General features: G+C 38.1%; 1 protein-coding gene across 1 annotated transcript in view; it reads left to right on the forward strand.

The window, feature by feature from the left end:
- The first annotated feature begins 94 nt into the window (after nt 1–94).
- The window catches only part of LOC118826664 (calsyntenin-2), a 166,289-nt gene continuing 149,916 nt past the window's right edge, over nt 95–16,467 (forward strand). The window contains exons 1-2 of the mRNA XM_036597697.1: nt 95–187; nt 798–951. Of these exons, the coding sequence (XP_036453590.1) occupies nt 95–187; nt 798–951 (247 nt within the window). The remainder of the gene's footprint in view (nt 188–797; nt 952–16,467) is intronic.

Raw genomic sequence — 16,467 nt, forward strand, 5'->3', positions numbered from 1 at the left:
TTTTTCTTATTTGTAATAATGTACTGTATTATCTTTTGTGCTTTTTTCTGTAAATTCTACTGTAATATTTTACCGTAAAGTTAAAAACGTGCTCATGGTAGAGTCAGAGTGGCAGGAAAACAAGATCACAGAGACAAAGAGCAAAGACAGGAGTGAGGGAGAGAGTGAGGGGAAGAATAAAGGACAGGTAAAAATAGCAGGTGGAGGGATTTGATGGGCTGTATGTGTGAGTGAGTGAATAATGCAGATATCTTCTCTAGTAAAGACTCTTACGCAGTTAAACAAACACCTGTTATTGAAATCTGTGTTCATGCACATTTATGAGGTGCCATATGTTCCCTCAGAACATGCGATGTGTTTGTTTGTTTGTTTGTTTATGAAGTTTAAGAGCGCTCTCTCTGTCTGCTGTGTCCGTTTGTACTGCCAGTCTGTGTCTCCAGGTTTCAGAATAAAGAAGAACCTGCAGTGAATGAAACACTGTGGAGTTGTTGGCGTGCACTGACTCTGGGTGTGAATCTCTGTGAATGATTCAGTGTATCATGAAAAAAGATTCTCAGTGACTAAGTTTGATTTTAGTGTTTTGGCGTGATTCAGATCGCTGAATATACATACATATGGCTGGAAGAACCGTTTACAGACTATTTATGTTCATTAATTAGTAAATCAGTACAGTTTAGTTGCCACTTTCAGATTTTTAGACCTCTAAAGCATTTTTATACCCCTAACAATGATGCGCTCTCTCTCTCTCTCTCTCTCTCTCTCTCTCTCTCTGTCTCTCTGTCTCTGTCTCTCTCTCTCTCTCTCTCTCTGTCTCTCTCTCTGTTATAGTGAATAAACATAAGCCGTGGATTGAGACGTCGTATCGGGGGCTGATCACGGAGAACACAGACGAGGTTCTGCTGGATCCTCCATTAGTGGCCCTGGATAAAGATGCACCTGTACCATACGCAGGTGAGAGAGAGAGAGTGAGAGAGAGAGTGAGAGAAAGAAAAAGAGAGAGAGAGAAAGAGAGAGAGAGTTGTTATTGTTTCTTCCTGTTATTAGCAACATTATACTTTGTACCGTAATATTACTAAAGCTACCTTTAACTTCAATTTCAAAGAGAGAAAGAGAGAGAGTAAAAACAAAGAAAGAAAGAAAGAAATAACAAAAGAGATAGACAGAAAAAAGACAAATACAGAAGAAAGAGTAACAGAAAAAGAGAGACAAAACACAACACAGAAAGAAAAAGAATGAATAACGAAAGAAAGAAAGAAAGAAAGAAAGAAAGAAAGAAAGAAATAATTTAGCAAGAGCGAGACAGAAAGATATGAAGAGACAATATACACAGAAAGAGAGAGAAAGAACACAGCAGAGAAAGAGAAAGAACAAAAACCAAAGAGAAAAAGAAATAGATAGATAGATAGATAGATAGATAGATAGATAGATAGATAGATAGATAGATAGATAGATAGATAGAGGGGCATCTGTGTGGTATCAATATCTCTGTGGTGAAAAAAACTTCGGCCAAATTTCTGCTGCCAGTTAACCCCCCTTTAACTCCCCCCCACCACACACACCCCCCTGTCCCCTGAGGCAGCGTGAGTGCGTGTGTGTGTGTCAGGGAGTGTCTTTTCTCCAGCTGCCGTTGTCGATGGCTAGATGTTTTGTTTGTGTCCAGATTTTCTCCTCTGGGTTGCCAGATCCTCTCTGTGTCCAGATCCCACAAGGCTTCAGTTCAGTTCTCACTCTCTGTTCTTGATGTTTGTCCATATCGCCTCACACCTAACACACACACACACACACACACACACACACACACACACAGCCAAGAAAACAAACTGAACATCACGGCCAGGCCTGCCTGAGGCACAAACACTGTGCATGTGTGCGCGTGTGTGTGCGTCTGTAGAGATGATAAAGTTTATATTCACTTTTTTTAGACCAACATTTTCTTTCTTTTCTTGATATATATATATATATATATATATATATATATATATATATATATATTCCCCTTGACCTTTTGAACCCTAGACTTACTATTGTTTTTATTCTTAAAACATGATAATGATGTTAAATATAAATTTTAAAAAGGAACAATAAAGCAAGTGATAAATGTAGTTATGAGAGTGAGAAATTTAATTGTGGGCCTAAATACAGGACCAATAGGGTTTTAACTTTAAACGCTCTTCATACTCACACACACACACACACACACACACACACACACACACACACACAACTACGCACACATTCTTGTTTGTAAACAAGCTCTTCCTCCTGCCCACTCACTTTATTTCCACTGGCATCCATTCAGTGTTTCAGCCATTAATCATCATGGAGATAAAACACCAGGCTACACAAACTGACCTTCCATCATCTGCACTATTGGAACAGTTTGGCTGCACTGCTTCAAGCACACAGCGATAAAAATACCCATAATAAAAGTAATGAAAGTGCCCAGTGGCTCAAAACATTAAACATAAAACCTACACAATGTGCGTAGTGAGGAAATGGTTTAAATAAAAAGTCATCAAAATATTCAGCTGCAAAATGCAATATAAATATGCAGTAATAATAATACTGACAGTAATAAATACTACATGCAAGTAGTGATAACAATACTGATGGTAAAGGTATTCAAAGTATGCTGTAGTAAACATGCTCATACTAAAAACTATTTGAAAATGCAGTAAAACAAATGCTTACAATACTAAAATACTCAAAGTATACAGTAATAAAAATAAAACTCAACTCAATCAAAGTAAAAATGACTCAAAATACACAGTGGCAAAAATGCTCACAATAAAAACTACACAAAAGACGCAGCGATATTACGGACCCCTGCTGGTGATATCTCATATAAATAAAAATAATGCATCACCACTCCATATTAACACAAGATCCTAATGCGTGGCCATGACTTATTAAAGCGTGGGAATGAGATAATTAAGTTGTGGCCACGCACTATGATCTTGTTCCCACACCTTACTAAGTTTTAGCCTCACATTATTGTTATTTATGTCACCAGCAGGGCTCCGTATGATATAAATGCTCAACAACTCTAAATAAAATCGGGCCAATAGAAATACACCATGTACACAAAAGTATTGGGACACCTCTCCTAATTATTGAGTTCAGGTGTTTCATCCACACCCATTGCTAACAGGTGGATAAAATTAAGCACACAGCCTTGCAGTCTCGATAGACAAACACCGGCAGTAGAATGGGTCGCACTGATGAGCTCAGTGACTCTAAATATCACACTGTCATAGGATACCTCCTCTGCCACAAGTCAGTTTGTGAGGTTTCTGTCCTGCTAGATCTGCCCCAGCCAACTGTAAGTGCTATTATTGTAATTGGAAGCATCTAGGAGCAACAACGGCTCAGCCATGGAGCAGTAGACCACGCAAACTCACAGAGTGAGGCCTATCTGTCTGTCTGATGGACTAGTCTGGGTTTGGTGAATGCCAGGAGATCGTTACCTGCCTGACTGCACTGTACCAGCTGTAAAGTTTGGTGGAGGAGGGATGATGATATGGGGCTGTTTTTCAGGGGTTGGTCTAGAACCCTTAGTTCCAGTGAAGGGAAATCTTAATGCTTCAGCACCAAGACATTTTGGACAATTCTATGCTTCCAACTTTGTGGGAACAGTTTGGGGAAGAATCTTTTCTGTTCCAGCATGACTGAGCCCCAGTGCACAAAGCAAGGTCCATAAAGGCCTGACTGGGTGAGTTTGGTGTGGAAGACCTTGACTGGCCCTCACAGAGCCCTGACCTCAACCCCATCAACACCTTTGGGATGATCTAGAGCGGAGATTGTGAGCCAGACCCTCTCGTCCAACATCAGTGTCTGAACCTCACAGATGCTCTTCTGGATGAATGGGCAAAAATTCCCACAGTCACTCCAAAATCTTGTAGAAAGCTTCCCAGAAGAGTGGAAACTGTTACAGCTGTAAAGGGGCACCAACTCCATATTAATGCCCATGGATTTAGAATGGAATGTCTCCTGTAGGTGTAATGTGTAGGTGTCCCAGTATTTTTGTCCACATAATGTATCTTGTCACAATAATGTAGATTAAAGTTAAGTTTTTAAAGTTACTATTCAGGAGATGTAAGGTTTTTTTATGTGACAATGTCCTTTCTGTGTGCCCTTATATTCGAGAATTGTTCTTTCGCGGCCAAATCTCTGTTTATGCTGAGTTTGGACCATCATTCCCCTTATCTCTCCTCTTCTCCACTGTCGTTGCGTATTAGCACCAGGCTTAAAGCATGTTAATCTTCTCCTAGGTTTGATAAGGCATAAATGATTAAAATATCAGCAGTGATGGACTCTCAGACGTGCTCCCCCTTTGAAAAATAATGGAGGGAGAGGAGAAGACAGCTTTGCCAAGGGGCGGCTTTTAACGAGCATGTGGATCCGAGTCTTTCTGCATGTATCTGTGTGTGTGTGTGTGTGTGTGTATGTGTGTGTGTGTGTGTGTGCATTTGCCTCTTTATCAATGCAAAATGTCAAGAAAATTTTGACACGGTAGAAAGATTTTGCTGGCGTCCAGAAGAAAAAGTGCTTTTTTTAGGACTTTTTTTATCAGCTAAAACTTATTCACTCATTAATTGTGCTATTATCTATAACTACTGGGTGGGAGGGGGTGGGGGCAAGGACTGGGGGGGCCAGTTCCAACCATTGGTATTAGTGTTTGCTGAAGCCCAGCTGCTCATGTGCTCTGTGCTACTATTATAGAATGTGTGATAGAGCTTTCAAGTAGAGCTTTAAATGGCTTTTAAGGTGGTATCTTCAGCACCTTCACACACACACATATATATATATATATATATATGTGTGTGTGTATATATATATATATATATATATATATATATATATGTAGTATTCAGACCTTAGATATTTACAAGGATTATGGTATAATTATTAATTATTATTGTAATAAGCTACATTTTTTTAAATAATCATAATTTATAGGATAATTTCTTTTTGGAGAAATTGTGAAAATAATACTTTGTGATTTTTTAAATTTCTTCTAAAGTGAAGTTGGAGGATTTAGATTTCGAGATCGTGAGCTTAATTTTTAATTAAAAAATGCTGTCCCACATTTTTGTCACTACTGACACACAGAGAGTATTAGTCTGTAGGCAGAGCCTAATTTTAGCCACGCACTTACATTTTACATGACTATATTATGCACGTTAGATCCTACAGTTTTGAAGTAAATGTGTCCCAAAGTCTGAAAATAAGCATGGAACATTAAGTCACTATTGCAACACACATTTTCTGCAATTAAGTGAACTTTTTTGTGTTTTAATGAAAAATGTTATGATTTTTTTGTATGTGCGGCTGTTCAAAGCTGTGTTTTCTAGTCATGTAATAGCTAGTGTTTTTTTTTTATTGAATATTATTGTAAACAAGTGATTGTAGGCCTCTCTTTCAAATAAAGCTACAATTGTCACTACCACATTGAAACAGTGACCACTGAAACGTTGGTAAAGTTTCAGTAGTGTTATGATTGTTTTGGTAGTGACAAAATTGAATGGTCGTTCATTTGTATTAATAAAATAAACATAAGGTATAGGGTCACTCAGAGCAAAGAAATTTTAGTCTGAAATGTGTTTTGACTTTGAACCAGTTCAGTAGAACCATCCATATATACTCATTGATTGATTGGAACATGCAGACGCTGTTGCTCTCACTGGACGTTGGTGATGAAAATTGGAAACTGCGCTCAGTGTGTGGAAATAACGATATTGGATTACTGAAAGTAATAAATGCATGAAGCTTATTTTGTTTGCCTATATAGTTATAACAAATCACACTGCTTTTTAAATAAACAGTACCTTTCTATGGACTCTAACTTGAGTGGTTACATAATCAATTATGCAGTATTCACAAAAAAGACTGCACACGTTCTCTTCTACAGAAGAGAGATAGAGAGATGTTTGGTATGCATTGAAAGTGTATAATCTGCACTTGTTAAAGCAATTATCAGTATTTCTTAATGAACAAAATGTGTTTAAAGATGTGTTCACTATGAGAGACTTATGGAGGGGTAACCTAGCACTTTTATAAATGTCCTACTCAAAACCCCCACAGTTCAACTCACATCAATGACCTGGCGCTCTGTTGTGGGGATGAAAGCTGACCAGGGCTGCTATAGAAGACTGAGGTTGACGTGTCCTCCTTACAAAATTTCAAATTTTAGATTTTCTTTTGATTATTGAGATTAGGTTTATAGGTGTAGGTGTAGCCATAACTGCCTTCACAGTCATACGAGATACTAATACACAGGGTATATATGTGGACTTTGAATACTGCTACACAATTTTGGGCACAAGCTCTAACAAAAGCAGAGAGTTTGAAGTTATTCCCCCAAAAAGCTATTAATAAACTTTCAGACTGCATTAATTAGGAGCAATAATTAGCACAGTTTGAGGAGGCAATTCCACTCTTTACTCTTTCCCTCTACTTCTTCATTAATTCACTCTTTTCACTGCATTGAAACAATGCAGCTCTTTCATTTCTGATCGCTCTGCTTGTATCAGTCTGGAACAATATGGCCATGTCATGTACACCTAACTTGTATCTCCACTCTTAGTTCATTTTGTCAGCTCCACTTACTGTAAAGGTTCACTTTGTTGTTGTACAGTTACAGACTGTAGTTCATCTGTTTATCTGCATAATTTTCACCACTCCATTCATCAGTGATCATCATCAGTGAGCAGATGCTACTGAGTGGTGGATCATTCTCAGCACTGCAGTGACATTGACATGGTAGTAGCATGTAGCCATGTAAATGTTGCCATGGTGATAGGGCTGCTAGTATAGCAGTGCTGTCCCTGCTTAGGTAATTATGCTGAAGTGTTTTGAATGCAGAAAAAGTTGAAAATCATGACTTTATTGACATATACATAACATTTTGCAGACCGATGTTGTGCACTGCTATTCTCACTGGTAGTGGCAGAATTTTGGGTGAATGTTGGGAGTAATGAAATGTGTTACACACATGTTATAGTAATATGAGTACTCTTAGCTGTATAAAAGCAGCGGAATGCACACTCGAAAGAAAAAAAAGGTATGAAACAGTCATTGGGGCAGTGCCCCTCTTGTCACTGGGGTGGTACGCTCCAGGGTACATCTCAGTACCTTTAGTCAGGGAACATAACTGAAGCATAATCCACTGAAATAATATTTTCTAAGTTGTACTGACTCCACACACCCCGTCTCGTCTCCAGGCTTTTTATTTTATTGTTTTGTTTTAAAACATGTACAAATATGTACTTTTCATCTGGAAAAACATATTTAAGGATCACAACTGGACCTGAAAATCACTGTTGTGCCTTTGAGGGAATATTTACATTGTTTGTACCTGCACAGCACCTTTATTTCTAACAGTGCCTCACAGTTTAAATCCTGTAAACACATTACAGTTACAGACTTAAGAACCATGACTCTTTGTTACTCATATAAGGGTGGCACGCTGTGGTTCGATTCCCAGCTGGGCGACCAGGGTCCTTTCTGTGTGGAGTTTACATGTTCTCTCTGTGACTGCATGGGTGCTCTGGTTTCCTCCCACAGTCCAAGAACATGCAGTCAGGCCACCCTCACAGAGCAGGTACTATTTGGGTGGTGGATCATTCTCAGCACTGCAGTAACACTGACGTGGTGGTGTGTTAGTGTGTGATGTGCTGGTCTGAGTGGGTCAGACACAGCAGTGCTGCTGGAGTTTTTAAACACTGTGTCCACTCACTGTCCACTCTATTAGACGCACCTACCTTGTCAGTCCACATTGATCCACCCCCCAAATAGTACCTGCTCTGTGGGGGTCCATGGGGGTCCTGACCACTGAAGAACAGGGTAAAAGGGGGCTAAAAAGTATGCAAAAAAAACAGATGGACTACAGTCTGTAACTGTAGAACTACAAAGTGCACCTATATAGTAAGTGGAGCTGATAAAATGGACAATGAGCAATGAGTGTAGAAACCAGGAGATGGTCATAATGTTATGCCTGGTCGGTGTGTGTGTGTGTGTGTGTATATATATATATATATATATATATATATATATATATATATATATATATATATATATATATGGCCCAAAATTACTTGGAAAAACATCTGGTCCCATTGACTTACATTTAAAGTAAAGTATGTTTTTTCCTCCTCCTGTAAAGTTACCATTTTGGAGATACAAGGTTTTGTTCTGACAGCGGCAGGAAGTGTGTGTGTGTGTGTGTGTATATATATATATATATATATATATATATATAAAGTAATAATTCATTTCTAAAGAGCACATGATACCCCAAAAGGCCTAAGCAATATGCAGTTTGATCAGAGTGTGACTGGGAACATGTAACAACAATAAGCAACATTATTTTTCTGTTATCCATATGGACGCAGTAGCAGCAGATGTGACAGGATGGCTTAGAAGCTTTATTATCCATTAAAGGCTGAAATCTGTAACACTGGCAGTGACAGGAGACAACAAGATGCAGGTAGCTCCATGTTGTATTGCTCATATAAGTCATCATTATGGTCTCTCGTCTCATTAAAGTGTGCGAGAGTGATAAAAATGTTTAAAGGCTTTCTGTCACTTGTTTGTTGTTGCTGGAGTTCACAGGGAGACTTTGCTAACTTTGTAACATCAGGTGAATCTGAAGTGGCTCCAAGCGCCTTATGTAGTGGATTACATAATGTGTGAAATTGTGAATGCTGCACCCCAAATACTGTAATGCAGAACATTGTTTAACCCCTTAAAATTCCAGGATTATTGCACATTAAGGCTTATTATTCAATGAATACAGTTTCATGCAAACATGTTAAGCTATTCTTAGGTTATACAAGCCATTCGTGTTTTGGCCATACCAGGGTTCAGCAGCTCAAATATTAAGAAGAACCATTTTGTCCTTTCAACAAAAATCCAACCACCTTGGGAGCCACAACGTTGTATGTCCATTTTACCATCTTGGCTGTAAATATGTCTCAGTATATGCTAATGTACAAGTATAGGCTACAAAGCATAATATAAACGAAAACACAGACTTGCTTTGTTCTGCTTTAAGCTTTAGCTCAGCTATAGCTGCTTTTCTCGCATCTCCGGCAGGAAACTTTTCCTCAAAAGTAGAACAGTTTCTTGTAAAACATCTCTCAACCTTCGACTTTTTACAAGGCTGAAGTCGCTTCTCATTCGCCAGCTTCTTGTTCAAATTTTCCCATTCCACCTTAAATGGTGCCTGAAGGGCCAGAATGTAACTGCTGCACTATTTAAGATGGAACAGGACAATTCGAATGAGAAGCTGACGAACGAGAAACTGACTTTGTGACTTTTTAGTGTTTGACAGTTTTTTGCTGCAGCTTAAACGTATCAGGAAACCAGCTGAGTACTTAGAAATGCTAATATGTCCACTCGTCTCCAAATTATCGATGTTTGTCTTAAGTTTTACTCTTTGCCTTGTCATTAGCTACTAGCTAGGCCAGATTGTTGTCTGCATTGCTATGTTACCAGCAGTCTGCGCACCAACCTTCAGGGTTAAAGGGTGAATTAGCAGATATAGGCTACATTAACCAGCGTTTAAGACCATTTATTGTTAAAACTGTGTTGAACGATCAGCAGAGCTTTATTTTACTGCAAAGGAGGATTATTTTATTTTTAACTAAATATCTAATTCTGCTGTGGAGCCGCAACAGGGCAGTAAAAGAGTCCCATGCAGCTCCGGAGCCACGTTGCCCATCCCTGGGCATATAGTACACAGCTTTCTGTATATGATTAATGTATCATTTGTGTGTAAGTCATATTTCCGTGACCCAAGTAGTGTCCTACACAGATGGGGGATGGACAAAGTAGAGCAGAGCTTCTCATTAGTTTGCTAACATTAGTTAGCAAATTAATGCTAGCTAAGAGACTACTGTTGAATGGTTGACAAAGTTATGAATTGTAAGTTTACAAGGCAAACTTCACATTGTGGTAGTTGGTTGTCGTCATAAACATTCAGTAAGTCAAGTTCTTCTTGGGTATATGTGAAGTAATGAGTGCTGAGATTATTAGTTAGTAGTAATTTGTAATGGGTTACTTTTTTGAGTAACTACCCCAACACTGAAAATATGGAATATGTGGTTTGCCATGATGTAATTGCAGCATCTTGTCAGCCATAGATAACAAAACACTACCATGTGTGCATTTGAAGTTGAAGTTGTTGAAAATGAGATGATTGAAACTGAGCTTTGTCGCTAAAATTAAACTGCCATTATTGACTCTTCTGCATGACTCTTTAGCGTAAGGCTCTCACATTGACCTCCCTTGACCTCCCCTTCTGTATGAGACTAGATAAGAATAATACCCTCAGACAATCCTGTGTACCTCATTATTATTATTCGCAAAGTACACAGACCAGCAGAGACTAGCAAACACTGCACATGTGCACATTTAGCTTTAGCTGAACTTGCCTTTGTAGCTGTTACTATGGTAGAAGCATGATAGAATAGGCTGACATGATTAGAAAACAAATTAAGGGTAATAATTTAATAACTGTGGCTGGAAGACAATCTCATGTTTGATTTCCAGCTTTAACTCGAGATCTTATTATTGTGATTATAGCATTACATGGCAGAGAACATTGAGGTTATAAAGTGGGCTCACATTAGATACAATATCCAATTTTTTTTATTCTTTCTTTCTCCTAAAATATCTCTGCAAACACTTTTGAAACTCCAGATTTCATCAGCAGCAAACACACATACACAAATCGTGATACAGCTGAGATGAGGCTGCTCAGTCACGTATTTCAGCTCCCTGGGATGCCGACTGAAACCAGGGAACATTAGCTTAATTTGCTATCTCTGTCTCTGAAGGTTTTTCTCTGTGAGAAGCTACACTTTCATGTGGCTCCTCCTGATATGACTCCAGCTTTTCTTTACATGTGCATCATACATACCAAAGAGCAGATGAACTGACAAGCATACGGGTGCCTTTGAGGATGAAGATGGGAAAGTGAAATATGAGAGAGAGATGGAAATGTATAGTGACAGAGGTGGGGGGAAGGGGTGACTATAATAAAGTGGAGCTTATTGAGGTTATAAAGTGGGGTTAAGAAGAGCTGATCTGAGGAAAAATGCAAGTCCAGCAGATAATGGCCTGCTCATATGAGGTCATTGTTTAAGGGGTTCCCCAGGGTTCAATTCTCGGGCCATTATTAAAGAGCTTCACCAGTGAGCTCTTCAGGCTACGATAAATTCTCTCTAGCTCTATTTCACTTTCACCGTGATGACTTTTCATATAGCATATATTAATACACACATGAACTCAGTCACATACACGTGCAAATTGCTTCTACAATCAAATTTGCATCGTGCAAAACAAATGACCTGCCTATGTGTCAGGTAGTGTTTTGTATGACATAAATTTAAATCTACAGGCAAAAATGCTTAATGATTCAAGGCAAACACTGAAGATGCTGCAACCTAATTAACTTGAGTCAAAAAGAGAGCTGTGTAATTATGACTGATGGCTGGGCATGAGTATGTTAGTTTTAGGGGAATTGCAAACATTTTATGCATTCAATAATTCATGTGTGTAATATGGTAATGCAAATCAGATGAATCAATCTGGTAAAATGCACAGAAATAAATACTCATAGCTGAGTCAGCAGTTTCCCACTGAGCAGCCCAACATACTTTAACTTTGACAGTTGCCCAGGATTTGTTTGCCCATACACAACACTAAATAAATGAAGCACATTGTGCACATTTTTTATTTGAACTGCAGTGTTAATAGTATATCGTCACTGTAGGAACGAAACCTTGTATTTCAATTTATGTTGTTTTTTTTTCATTTTTTGACATTATTTGGAAATACCAGCTGTTCTTTCTATTGTGAGACAATTTGATAAGGAATGGGCTTTTAGAAGTGGCAAAAACTGCTTCTTTCTCCTGTAAAGGTTTACCATTTTGGAGATATGAAGTCTTGTTCTGACAGCAAGATATAGATTAATACACAAATGTTTGGGCACACCAGTCAAATTACATGCTGATTTTGAAGTGATAATGAGTTAACACATCCTCTACAGAGAACACAGGTCTACACATGACTTTATAAATATATATTTTGAATAAACGTATATAATAAAAAGAAAAAAAAAAAACTCTTTTCTTGTGGAGTCCCACAAGGTTCAGTTTTAGGACCTTTGCTGTTCTCTTTGTACATGTTATTTCTAGGTAATGTCATTAGGAAACATAATATCAGTTTTCATAGCTATGCTGATGACACTAAATTATACATTTCCTTTCCTCCGAAATTTCCTACAACTATATCACAAAAAAATTGAAATATTGATCCGTGATGCTAAAGAGAAAGCTGCTTTATGAGAAGCTCAGTTCTTTAGCTTTATATACTAAACCTTAAGTATGAAACCTGGGTGTAGTTTTAGACTATGAGCTCTGTTTTATCCTGCATGTAAACACAGTCACTGACGTAGCTTTTTATCAGCTACTTTTCATCAAACATCAGCTATTTTTTTAGCTTTTGAGAAATATTGCTAAAGTTCTGCCTCTTCTGTCTCAGAGTGGTGCAGAGAATCTTGTTCATGCATTTATTACAAGCAGTTAATTATTGCGATGCCCTCTCACTGGGCTTCCTAAGAAACAATTCATCCTCTACAACGTGTACAAAATGCAGCAGCATGGATCCTAACAAAAACAAAACAGAGAACTCAAATCACTTCTGTTTTGAAAGAGCTGCACTGGCTACCTGTATCTTTTTATCTTTGTATAAAATATTAGGCATTAGGGACAACTTTTCTCAAAGCAGACAGGTGAATAAAAAAACAATGCATTTTTCAACACAGAGGGCCCAAAGTGCTGAGCCTTTTGCTCCTATTTCAGGTGCAAATTGGTGAAAGCGTGGGAGGAACATGTAAAAAGTGGGTGGAAATGTTACACGTACAGCTGACTACATATTCCTCTAAATTTACTGAAGTTTGAGCAACTCGAGGCAGATTTTGTTTTCTCTGCCATTAAAACAAGGTGTAAATTTGCATTTTTCAAGAGAGATGTTTTTGAGAGACTAACTTTAGCAATAACAGCAGACACAGCAGTTAGATAAACACATGCTAAAAGAACATTTACCAACAGATTAACACTGGCTGTGTTTACATGCAAAGATTTTCGTCAGTCCGATTGAATACATTCCAATTATAGATTAAGACTGAGGTGTTTATTCTCACTCTACTCAACAATCTGATGGAAAGCCTCCGTTTACATACTCACTACAAGTAATCAGATCCAAACTTACACGCATGCGTAGAGAACCACTTAGTGTAGATATTACCGTAACAATGAGCATCACATGAGTCCAGTCAGAGTGAGATGAGCAGCAGTGAGCAGTGCTTGTGTTTTTAATTACTTTAAAATGATGTCAGACTCAGGAAAACGTCCTTCACATGTCCTTATTAAAGAAGGCCGAGAGGAAGACGTCGTGTTCTGAGACACATAAGCTGGACGTCCGTCCCACCGCCGTCTTTTAAAGATCAGAGCATAAACTTTCTGCTCCGCCATGTTGAACATTATAAACGTTCGCTATGATGTGACGCAAACGCGCAGAACGTACTTACACTGTCCGATTGGGAATGTAATCAGACATGGTTATTATTGTTCTATTTAACAGATCATTTACAGGATTACACAACTCGATCAATTGGATAGAAACTGTACTCCAAATGGCCTCAATCGGACTACACTATTCCGATTTGAGGTGTTTACATGGACGTATTCTATTCTGATTGAGCTATTACTTGGATTATTAATGGATTATTAGGCTGCATGTAAATGTGGCTACTGTTTAAAGTCTTGGGACGTAGAACATTTTGATGGGAAATTACATCTTTTATTAACACTCGTTGTCACTGAACTTTCATTTTCTCTTTTGTGTCGAGCTTGTTGACTTCCATTATTTCACTGAGCCTTCTAAACCCTGTCCTCCCGAGCATAGTGGGTGGGGCCATGTTCAGTTTTTGCTTTTTTGCATCAAGGCACATATCTGTGCCTGCACTCTTACATCTGGCCCTGAATGTCTAAAACATTAGGTGTTCTCTTTAGGGACAATTCCTATTTAGGGAACGTCATGAGCCCTATTGGGCTTCAACTGTCAAATCAGTTTTAACTGGTGTAGATGAACGGGAGAAGACATTTGAGGTTAAAGAAGGATTTGTAAGGCTTCAAGGCATCTGACACATGAACTGTGCATGAGGACAAGAAAAAAGATTTCAGTTCGTTTGAATGTAGCGCGATAGCAGGTGCCTGGCGTGCTGGAAAGAGTGTGCCGGGTGTCCTGTTTGTGCCTGCAACATCAGAGGACGTCCAGTCGCAAACCAGAAATGAAATATGGCTGATGAAAAACAGTTGATTGGCAGTCCAAAAGCATTTTTCCAAAACTAGAGTTATTCAGAATCTACAGAATATTCAAGGTCAACATTTATAGTTTAAGTTTATATGAATATAAAATCCCTGTATCACTCCAGCCCTTTTTTCTATTCTCCGCCTGAAATTACACACCAAAAGCTGGAGGCTTTTTACTCAAAGCCTTCAAATTTGTAGTTGAAAACATTTAAAGATATTGAAATGAATCTGTAAAGGTCAAAATATTATGAAAACAACAAAAAGTAATTAGGCACTTTCCTAAATTTCATTTTATAATTTAGATTTTAGTGACTACAAATTGAAAGAGTTAATGTCCCCCAACACTTTTTGCTTTGAAACTTGTGTCACCAGGGGTCTACTTTCACCATCCAAAATTTGGAGTTGATTCCTTCTACGGATTTGAAGTTATTCAAGCTAATTCAAACTAATGTCATGCGCCTCTAGTGGCCTCTCCAAGTGGCCTTTTTGACTTCTCTTGGGGTCTCCAAAGTCCCCCAACTGCTCCAAAATGAAAATAATCAATTTCACCGACAAAAAGCTATATGTTTTATCTATATTTTAAGGCAACATCTTCTAATGTTTTATCGTATAATTTCTGTACCTTCCTTGACAAACTAATGACATGCACCTCTCTATTCGCTATTCAGCAAAATGCACTTTCTGAGGCAAGTTTTCTGTTTATGTCCCGCCTCCGTGGATGTGCGTCACCATAACTCGGTGCCTGATTGGTCTACAGACCTGGCGGGCATGTCGTTGGAAAGCTTAGAGTCTGAGCTTTCCAGGTATGTGTGCTTGGAAGTGGAGTTCTGATGGGGATCATATTTTATTTTTTTTAAATCATTGTTGTTGTTGTTTTTTTTTTGATGATTGTTTTTTCCCAAGTACTGTTTGCACAAAAATGAGGATTTCTAATGACTGGATTGAAGGAAAGACACAATTTAGCTCTCGTTTGAAAGAGGACAACCTAAGATAGGTGGTAGTATGAAGTGTTTGTGTGTGAGATATATATAGTGGCAGCGGCCATTATGCACAAGTGAGATATCTCTTGTTTGGAATAATTTTTTTTGGGGGGGGGGTTTGATTTGATAGTCGTAGATTACAGCATTGTAATCCTGAGAGTCTGCCTGTTTGTTTGATTTATAATATGCCCACATTGGCCAAAAAGTGGCTTTATGAAAAATATGAACGTTCATACTGTAACTAATATTTTGCCATAAAGAACTTTCTTGGCGACCAAAATATTTATTATTCTAATTAAAGATAAACTGGCAAAATTGATGAAAAGTAAAGATTTTAAGCTTTAATATGGTATCTTGGTTGCCTATATTGCATCTGTAATGCTTCAGATATTCTCTTGTATATACAATATGATTGATTTCTGGCCACTCAGCAAGCCAGGGCTTTTTAACAGGATAATGCTGTGCAAGATTATGGGATGGAACATAATCTGATTTACTTTACTAGGGTCTCCTCCTTAGAAGTCTAAAGTTATTATTGTCAGTATACCTATGGCCTTCATTTCAGGCCATACAGAACAAAACATGATCAACAAATGGAAAAAAAAACAACACCTTTATAATAATTTCTGCTTGTTCTCTATGGGGTTTGTAATAAAATGTTAGCGCAAATCTAAAGCAGGTGAACGTTTATTTGGAATTGAAGCTCATAACAAATATTATCATATAGTTTACCTTGTATTTATTAACTTTACAGTGTCTCTTTAGGTAAAGAACCCTGACAGAGCTGCCACTGCTGTTTTCCATTTCTATTAACAGACTGAAATCTGGTTCGACTACAGCTTATATTCACAGTCAATGGTGCATCTAGAACTTCTAAAAGACTTACAATGATATTTTTCTCATAAATTGGTCTCACCCTTAGGAAATCAAATGTAATGAACCCATTGGCAGTTCCTAATTGTGTTAGTGGTGGATCTAAAATATAAGGCCTTCAACTCAGCTCCTGAAGTCCTAAACCAATGGGAGAGTTTGCTTGGTTGCATTTACATAGATACCCTTGTGGAGAAAAACCCTGATTATTCAGTTTTCAACTAAACATTTTTAAT

The sequence above is a fragment of the Colossoma macropomum genome, unplaced genomic scaffold (assembly GCF_904425465.1).
Source record: "Colossoma macropomum unplaced genomic scaffold, Colossoma_macropomum, whole genome shotgun sequence".
NCBI lineage: Eukaryota > Metazoa > Chordata > Actinopteri > Characiformes > Serrasalmidae > Colossoma > Colossoma macropomum.